Consider the following 10,022-nt stretch of genomic DNA (forward strand, 5'->3'; position numbering starts at 1 on the left):
TTAATCTGGGCTTGAATAGGGACTGGGAGTGGCTGGCTCACTACAGAAGCAGCTTTTCCTCTCCTGGAATTGACACCTCCTCATCTATTACTGGGAGTGGACTACATCCACCCTGATTGAATTGGCACTGTCAACACTGGTTCTCCACTTGTGAAGTAACTCCCTGCTCTCCATGTGTCAGTATATAATGCCTGCATCTGTAACTTTCACTCTATGCATCCGAAGAAGTGAGGTTTTTACTCACGAAAGCTTATGCCCAAATAAATCTGTTAGTCTTTAAGGTGCCACCAGACTCCTTGTTGTTTTTTTAGACTCCTAAGTCATTAATAACTTTTGAAAATGGGGTGCTTTTGAAAATTGTGCCTGTTATCTGTGATTAACATTTTAGTACATAATAATGTCATGACCTTTCCTTTAGAGGCACAGAGTTCTCATGGTGTTAGCTTCTCTTAGATGTTTGCTGCCACCAAAGGAACTGCTGACAGGGTATGGTACCTTTGCTAGATGGTGTAATAATGAAGAAGAAGATACCATAAGACAGCAAAGACATTTTCTTTATTCCCCAGTCCAAGAACAAGTCTCATTCCCTGACCACAGGCTTGGAAGTCAATTCCAGAGTTCTAAACCCAGCTCTGACCTTGATTTCCCTGTGACCGTGGGCAGTATATGGTATAAAGCTGATCATGAACAACTCCCATCCCTCCACCTTAGCTTCTACAAATGTAATGAGTTTTAATAATAATAGTGCTTACCCATCTCAAAGAGGTGTTGTGAGCATTAATTAGTTAACTGATGTTTAAAATAATACTTGAAAAGCTCCAAAGATACCGAATACTGTGCATATGGTACATGCATTCATTCTACACAACATATATATCCTTGTCCACAGGGCTGCATTGGGTAATCAACTAACTGGAGCAACATAGTTCTAATTAAATGTGACATGGATTGTTCATAATCTTCCCTTTTCCCTTTCTATTAATTTAGGTATGGCAGATTTTAATTACCTTCACACAAACTGTTTTGAAATCACCTTGGAGCTGGGATGTGAAAAGTTTCCTTTGGAGGAGGAACTGTATTCAGCCTGGCATGAAAACAAAGAATCCCTTCTGACTTTTATGGAAATGGTAGAGTTCTACTTTTATATATATTCCTTTAGTGCTTGTGGCTGTTCTTCTGCATTCTTTGGTGGGATTCCATTGTTATTTTTTTCCCTGTTGAGGATGCTTATGACATTGTGATCTTCAGATATTCCCACACCAGTCTCTGTCCCTCAGTTTGGCTGTCTAAGAATGTGGATATTATTTCCCTAACTCACATGTGGGTGGGTTGAAGATTGAGATGTGCTTAAGTACAACACAAAATAGGACCAGAGAAATGTCTATAAATAGTTTGGGTGGGTTTATGAATCAACTCTTCAAAATCCAATACTAGAGACAGACCAACTCATTCAGAAAAATAAGACTCAACCTCTTTCTCAAAGAACTAAACCTAACTTAATTTAAATTTACATAAAGTTTAGCAGAGCCGGCTCTGGCTTTTTTGCCACCCCAGGCAAAAAAGCCTCCTGCCGCCCCCCGCCCCCTGGCGGGGAGCGCGGCAGGGGAGGGCGCCGAGCCTGGCCGCGGCCCCGCTCTCCCCAGCCAGCTGGAGCACCACGGGGAGGGCGGCGAGTCCGGCCGGGGCCCTACTCTCCCCGACCAGCCGGAGCGCCGGGAGGAGGGTGGCGAGCCCGGCTGCGGGCCCGCTCTCCCCGACCGGCCGGAGCGCCGGGAGGAGGGCGGAGAGCCCGGCCGGGGCCCCGTTCTCCCCGACCGGCCGGAGCGCCGGGAGGAGGGCGGAGAGCCCGGCCGGGGCCCCGTTCTCCCCGACCGGCCGGAGCGCCGGAAGGATGGCGGAGAGCCCGGCCGGGGCCCCGTTCTCCCCGACCGGCCGGAGCGCCGGGAGGAGGGCGGAGAGCCCGGCCGGGGCCCCGTTCTCCCCGACCGGCCGGAGCGCCGGAAGGAGGGCGGAGAGCCTGGCCGCGGCCCCGCTCTCCCCGACCGGCTGGAGTGCCGGGGGGAGGGCGGCAAGCCCGGCCGCGGCCCCACTCTCCCCGGGTGAGCGCCGCCCCCCTCCAGGTGCCGCCCCAAGCACATGCTTGGTAGGCTGGTGCCTGGAGCCGGCCCTGAAGTTTAGGTAATTTTTCACTTTTACATGCTTCTCCGATTCCATGGTTTTGGTCTGAAGTTCCACTATTCTGTAACAGAGACCTTTTAAGTGTTGTTTTTGACCCATCTGGAACTAGGAAATACTGAAAAATTCATCGGAAATCCTGTTCCTATAATATTTCAGCTCAGTTTCTGAACAAAAGCTGTTAGGATAAATGTCTGGACCTTGAACTTATGGAGGAACAACCAAACCAAATTTATGTAGGTTCACTCAGCAATAACAAATGCCTCACTAATAACAGGTAACTGATCACAGAGACTCAAGGCAGACATCTTTCTTTCAGCCATTAGCAGATCAGCTTTCTGTCATGCCTTATATTGATAGACTATGTAGTAATTTAAAGTTGTTAGGAGTGTGTTAGCTTTTTTTTATGGCCTTTTTAAGCAACCTCTTGCTACTTGTGGTAAGTATCATCATTCGATAAAGACTACAATCCAGACCACCAACCTCATTTCATTTTACAGCTGTCTGATGAAAATGAGTTTTAGTGGGTCCAAATGGGACTGGATTAAATCCATATATATTGCACTTGAAGCCTTTAAGATGTAAAGATTTTTATAGTGTGAGATACTGTAGAAGTCTATGCTGGAAAAGCCTTTTGAGCAAATGCAGAACAGTAAGCGAAAACTCTCTAGATAAGATTGACTGAATTACTCCTGATAAGGATTAAGTCTGCCATAAGCAATTCAAACTTTTCTCATTCTGATATTTACCAGATTATTTGGTGTGTGCATAAATCTACTTGGTTTAACTAGGAAAAGTTAAACATATATTTATATGCGCTAATCCTTCTCCTATTGAAAGCAGTTACAAAACTCCCATTGACTGTAATGATACACGATCAGGGCTGTATTCATGGAAACACAATAAACCCAATAGCAATAAAGTAATTAAGGGACCAATTCTGTCACTCTTACCTGCACTGCCTAGTAATTCTTGAAGTCATGTCAGAAAAAGATGTCAGAAATGGGACTTAAAACAGAATCTGTCCTAAATCCAGCAAAGCAAAATTGAAATAGAATTGCTGCATTATGGGGTAGATTCTCTTTTTTCCTTGTATGCTGTATAGAGAATTTACAGCTCCTCAGAAAGTGAAATTCTGTCCTTCTGATTTGGAAGTGTTTTCCATTCACTTTGCATGAGTGTTAATGATGAGGGTGCAAATTAGTGGAGAGAAAGGCCCACTATTTTTAACACCTCATGCTGATTTAAGATTTTTCCATACTTTGATGCTGCAGGATGACTGGAAAGAAAACAGCACCAATCTGCTATAATAATTCTTAAGGGACAGATTCTGGTTCCTTCTGTTCAGTAGTACCTCATACCTTGAGTAGTCCCATTCAAATAAATTAAACTATGCAAAGGGTAAGGTAGTGCTCAACATGAGTAGGAGCAGCAGAATCTGGTCCTAAATAAGTGTTGTAATTAGAACAAGTCAACATTTTTAGATTAAAAAACTTTTCATCCAAAAAATGGCCTTTTTAAAAAATTGGATATGTTAACGATTTTTTTAAAATTTCCATTTTTTTAATTCCATGGGGGGGAATCATCTTTTTTTCATTGTTTATTAGTTTTCCTGCTTTTCTGGGTTTTCCTGGGGCAAAATGAGGGGAAAAAAGAAGAGGAAAGGAGAAACAATGAAGGGGAAAGGAAAAGAGGAGAAAAAGGAGTGGAAAATAGGAAACCTACAAAACTCAGAAAAATGAAAAAATTCAGAAAAATCATTTTGAAATTGAATTTTTTCAATAAATATTTGTGAAAATTTCTAATAAATAAAAAACTGTCCATTTGTGGAGCCTGCAGAACAAAAATGACCAAAATTCTAAAAAATTGATTCTCCCCCCCCCCCCCACTTTTTGACCATCTCAGATTGTTATGAACTGGCGATTTTGTATCTGCACCTTTGCCCTCTTGTGCATGGAATTAAAACTGGTCTGCTGTATGCCACCAGCTTTGTCTTGCTAGGAGATAGGGGTATTTCCTTTTAGCTCAAGACCCTCGGATCCTGCGCTTTTAGAGGTGGAGAATCAGGGCAGGTCTACACTATGGGGGAAAGTCGATCTAAGCTACGCTAATTTGAGTTACGTTAGTAACGTGACTCAAGTTGATGTAGCTTAGATCTACTTACTGCGGGGTCCACACTATGCTATGTCAACACGAGATGCTCTCCCGTTGACTCCCCTTACTCTTCTTGTTCCAATGGAGTATCACAGTTGATGGAAGAGCGATCTGAGGTCGATTTAGTGGGTCTTCACTCGACTCACTAACTTGACCCCCGGTGGATTGATTGCTGCAACATCGATCCACTGGTAAGTGGAGACAAGCCCTCAGAGTCCTATACCCACTATTACCATGACATTCTGAGTGGCCATGTTGTTCAGCACAATGACAACCCTGAAGTCCAAGTTTGCTGCTCTAGTGTCTCTCTCTCTCTTTCTCGCTCGCTCTCTCTATAAAATATAAATATTCACATCAGGTTTTTTTTATTAACATCTGTCATTGTTCTAGTATCTCCATCACTGTTCTCTGTGACAGGGAGAGATTTTAACATAGTAATAATGCATGCCTGCCTCACAAGATTGCTGAGGGGTTCAGTTAATTAATGCACAGTTTACAGCACTTTGAGATCCTTGAATATGAGGTACTGAAAAATACTTGTTTGTTTATTATTATTGCAACAAGTTTTAATGCCTCTGATTTTCTTATGCAAATATTATTCATAGCAGTGAGCTGCATTAATTGGTTGCACTGTCAAGATGGCAGCATGCTGTTTGACTGTTAGTTATTAGTTATTTAGTTATTCTATATATCCTTTAATGCTGTATTTTTCCTCGTAGTAAATTCAATTAGTAGATTAGAGGGTCAGATCCTCACCTTGTGTAAATTGGCCTCATTTACTCCGTAGTTTATGAAAGTGTGTTTTTCCTTTACATAGGCAGTATCAGGTCACTTTTAAAAACTTTAACTCTAAATTTCTTTTCTGTGTTGAGTTTAAGTCAAACATTTTAAAATATTAGTTGAATATAATGGTTATAGGGTCATGCACCCATGATCTATATACAGGCGGGACCCTCCATGCATAGATCTTATTCCACCATCATCAAAGGGGGGGATTTGCTTCCACATCTCCCTTTGCCCCCTGGCCCCATAGAGAGTTGCTCGTAGGTTGGCGATCCATGAGTGGGGAGAGTGATCTGAGATTGCACACAGGCCTCTAAGTTGCCCTAGGAGGCAAACCACCCTTCTCAATCAGAAGGATGGTGACTCATTTTGAGGAGAATCTCATGAGGATTGCTTCCTGTCACAACCAGGACATGGGCAGTCAGACCTAATGGTCAGAGCAGGAGTCAGGCCACGTCAGGTACTAGAAGGCCAGGGTCCAAGGCAAGACAGAGGGCAAACCAAGAGTCAGGCATCTGGAGACAGGCAGAATCAGAAGTCAGAATCTGGGGTCTCTTGCACACAGGGTCTGAAGCAGAGGCAGGCAGACAGTCTGTGTTGTTGCTCAGACAGCTTCCTGTCATGGCTTCCTGGCTTAAGTACTGATGCCAGCTAATCAGTGGGCTTCAAGGAGCTGCCACTCAGCTCCTGCTGGGCAGTACTTCCTGCGGAGCCCACCCTCACAAGGTCGTCCTGCAAGAGCCTAGCCTATGCTTTTGTGTTGATGTGGAGGTGGCAGCAACTCAGTACCCCTTACAGATTCTTACACTTCCTTTTCCTGTAGGTTTTCTTGCAGGGAAAGATGAGCAGGCACAAAAATATTACCATTTGGTGTAACTTGTCCTTTCCTTGTTAGGTACACCGTGGGATAAAGGGAATTGTGTCTGATAAATTTGGTAACCCAATAAAAAATGCCCGAATTTCAGTCAAAGGGATCCGACATGATGTTATCACAGGTAATGTTATTTTGGTTGGATTTTTCTCATATGATAACGATGGTATGCACTATGAGCGAAAAACTGTAGTCCTCACTAAGGCAAAAGTTCTATTACATTCAATGGACATTTTGCCTGAAGAGAACTGCAGGATTTGGCTGTGTGACTTTACTTAGAATAATGTGAAAAAACATAGGTCAAAATCTACCCCCCGCACACAAACACACACCACTATTATCAGTGCCAATGAAGTTGCATGAGTGTAACTGAGTGCAAAATTTTTCACAGAATTTTTTGCAGAATCTCTCTAATTTCATATTAAATTTCTTGCTAGGCTAAGTAAACTGAAATTTTCTTCAGATAGAGCAATATTTTGGTCTCTGTGCACAGGTGAATAGTATGTTATAAATATATATGAATGATTGACTGTATGTAGGTCAGAGGCAAAAAGAGTGGAATACTGAGTTACACACTATGTTCATTGCATTAACTAATCAAAAACATACATAACTGTTAATTTTCAGCAGTTGTAAAGCTCTGAGCATTTAGGGCTCAGTCTGGTTCCCACTGAGGTCAATGGGAATTTTGCTATTGATTTCAATGGGAATAGGATTAGGCCCCAGAAGTACATTGTGTCACGTGTGTGGTAAAATTTTGCTCTGGTGGTGGCTGTTATAGCAGTGTGGAAAGCCAGAGTGGCTTATAATGTAGTGAATACTGCACTACTTTGAGTAAACCTATAAAATTAGAGTGGATACAAAACTTGAGATGGTGCACATTTTTGAAGCTGAAATTGGGGCATGATTTAGGGCAGACATGGGCAAACTATAGCCTGCAGGCCACATCCGGCCCACAGGACTGTCCTGCCTGGCCCCTGAGCTCCCAGCTGGGGAGCCTAGTCCCCGGCCCCTCCCCCACAGCCACGCCGTCACGCGGGCCACACTCTGGCCCACCACTCCTGTTGGGCAGCGTGGGGAGCGCAGCTGGCTCTGGCCAGGTGTCGCGGCTGCGAGCTCCTGCTGCTGTAAGGGGACGGAGAGCAGGGGGGTTGGGTAAGGGAGCGGGGGTTCCTGGGGGGCAGTCAGGGAGGAGGGGGCAGTTGGATTGGGCGGAGGTTCGGGGAGAGGAAGGTCAGGGGATGGGGAACAGGGAGGGTTGTGAGTGGGAGGCCCCGGGAGACCTGTCGGGGGGCCTGTCAGGGAGCGGAGATGTGGATAGGGGTCGGGAGGGCAGTCAGGGGTCAGGAAGCGGGGGGGTTGGATAAGGGGGTGGGATCCCGGGGGGGCAGTTAGGGGCAGGGGGTCCCGGGAGGGGGTGGTCAGGGAATGAGGAGCAGAGGGCGGTTGGATAGGGGGTGGGAGTCCCGGGGGGGGCTATCAGGGGGCGGGGGTGTGGATAGGGGTCGGGGCAGTCAGGGGACGGGAAGTGGGAGGGGGCGGATAGGGGGCAGGGGCCAGGCTGTTTGGGGAAGCACAGCCTTCCCTACTGGGCCCTCCATACAATTGCGCTACCCCGACGTGGTTGTCGGGCCAAAAAGTTTGCCCACCCCTGATTTAGGGCCTGTTCCAAACCTCATTCTAGACAATGACTTCCCATTAACATCAATGGGCTATGAATAAGGCCCTTAAAGAATTAACCAACAAATATTATGCCCATATGAAGGAAAAAGGAGTGTTAAGTTTCATTTCAGAATGGACAAGAGTTTGTATAGCTGAAATTTCATGGTGACCAGGCTTTAGGTAAGAGAGAATATGTCCAACAGTTGCAAAGCCAAAATATTCAAAATGAAGGCAGGGGTGCTGGAACAATTTGTAGAGTGGGGGGTGCTGAGAGCCATTGAACTGAACTATGAACTCTGTAAATAATGGAAACCACTTCAATTCAGGAGGTGCTGCAGCACCCCAGCACCCCTACTTCCAGCACCTATGAATGAAGGAAATTATGATTATCAGGAGCTGAATGCTTCTAATTTTTTCCTTTCTCTTTCCCCTCCTCTTCCTTTATTTTCATCTTAAAAAACCAAAACAGATAGACATTGAAATTCTATGAAAAATGGCATTAATCCAATGTTCACTGAGCTGATAAACGTTAAAAATCCAGGAAATATAAAGTTATGCATAAATGCTCATTGTTTGCACTGCCTCCTTCTGCATATGCATTAAAATACAGGCCCGATCCTCAGCTGGAGGAAATTGCTATAGTTCCACTGAAGTCAATGGGCCACCAACATGCAGGATTTCAAGGTAGTCATTTCATTGGACATTTTCACCTCAGCATCAGAGACAAACTGTTTACACCAGCTGAGGATCTGGCTCCATGTCTCATGTGTATTATATATTACAAATAGGAATTTCTTATGCCCTTGGACATACAATATATCTCTATATTGGGCTTGACTCTTCTTTCACTTACATCAGCTACAGACAGGTGTAAATCCATTGACTTCACTGGAGCTACTTCGTATTCATACCATTGCAAGCAAGACCAGAATCTGGCACCATTTTTGTTTGCCATGGTGTACTACTGTGTAATACATACACTGCATCTATCCTGATACACCTCTACCTCGATATAACGCTGTCCTCGGGAGCCAAAAAATCTTACCGTGTTATAGGTGAAACCACGTTATATTGAACTTGCTTTGATCTGCTGGAGTGTGCAGCCCTGCCCCACCTGGAGCACTGCTTTACCACGTTATATCAGAATCCGTGTTATGTCAGGTCACGTTATATCGGTGTAGAGGTGTATTAATACAATTTACAAGATCAGAAGTATAGTTACTTACTAAGGGCCAGATTTTTAATTCCCAGCAGCTCCCACTTTGACACTTGCAGCCTGATTTTTAAAAGAGGGGAACACCCAGTGTGCTGAGCTCTTTTCAAAATCTGTCCTTATATGTCCAATGCTTATCTGTGTAAAGATGTGTTTATGCATGTATGCCACTGGACAAAGGACTGAGATACCTGTTTTCTTTAGCTGCCGATGGAGACTATTGGAGACTCCTACCTCCGGGAAGATACATAATCAGTGCTCATGCTATCGGATACAGCAAGGTGATGAAGAGGGTCACTCTGCCTGCCAAGATGAAAAGAGCTGGGAGGGTAGATTTTGTCCTTCGATCTCTAGATACAAAGCCTAAACATTTTCTCCGAGGGCCCATGGAAGACATATATGAGCGATACGACCCATTGGAATATTTCGATCCTCATGCCCAACATACACAGTCTGAACCAAGAGAAGAAGGAGGGCAGCCTACACGACACAATGAGAAGCCTTGGTGGTGGTCTTACTTCAGCTCTCTAGGCCAACATAAACCATTGTGGTTGCTCAAACAGCGTTAAGCCAGATCATTGTTTTGCTCACCGTATTATGACACTATTCCATCAAAATCCTAATACCCTGATTGCTAATGGCAATATTTAAATCTGTTTAATTTGGAAATACAGTGTTAACTCAATATCACTTTCTGTAATTCTTTTTTTTTTCTCTTTTCACAGAATTGACTATATTCAAGTACTTTTATATATTAAAAAAATAGTACGCATTTGTTCAAAGGCCAGGTTCTATTCAGTTTCCTAGTAATGTGCTTTCTTTATGCCCATGCAGTTAATCATCAGATTTATTATTTATTAGATTCTAAAGTACCTGCAGAGGAATCTTCCTGATCTTTTAATGCATTTTCATACATGTCTTATCACATTAATTATTGCAAACTGAAAACAACCTTTAGGAAAATTTGGAAAAGCCTTTTCTTCTTTATACATTATTTCTGCATGCTAAGTTTAGTACATTAAATCTTCCAACATAGATTTAAATGATTTTAGAGAAAAAAAAATCTTCATTTGATCTCAGCATTACTTTTCAGAAAAGTCTCACTAGAAATGAGAAATATGGAAAGAAGAAATCTGTGTTTCTGAATTAGGAACATTTACAATA

At 43.7% G+C, this 10,022-nt stretch overlaps 1 protein-coding gene across 1 annotated transcript in view; it reads left to right on the top strand.

Moving 5' to 3' along the window:
• The window catches only part of CPZ (carboxypeptidase Z), a 59,411-nt gene extending 49,771 nt beyond the window's left edge, over positions 1–9,640 (top strand). The window contains exons 9-11 of the mRNA XM_005309350.4: positions 988–1,127; positions 6,008–6,107; positions 9,063–9,640. Coding sequence (XP_005309407.2) covers positions 988–1,127; positions 6,008–6,107; positions 9,063–9,427 — 605 coding nt within the window. The 3' untranslated portion in view covers positions 9,428–9,640. The remainder of the gene's footprint in view (positions 1–987; positions 1,128–6,007; positions 6,108–9,062) is intronic.
• The last annotated feature ends 382 nt before the right edge of the window (positions 9,641–10,022 follow it).

Source organism: Chrysemys picta, chromosome 5, assembly GCF_011386835.1.
Source record: "Chrysemys picta bellii isolate R12L10 chromosome 5, ASM1138683v2, whole genome shotgun sequence".
In the NCBI taxonomy this organism is placed as follows: Eukaryota; Metazoa; Chordata; order Testudines; family Emydidae; genus Chrysemys; species Chrysemys picta.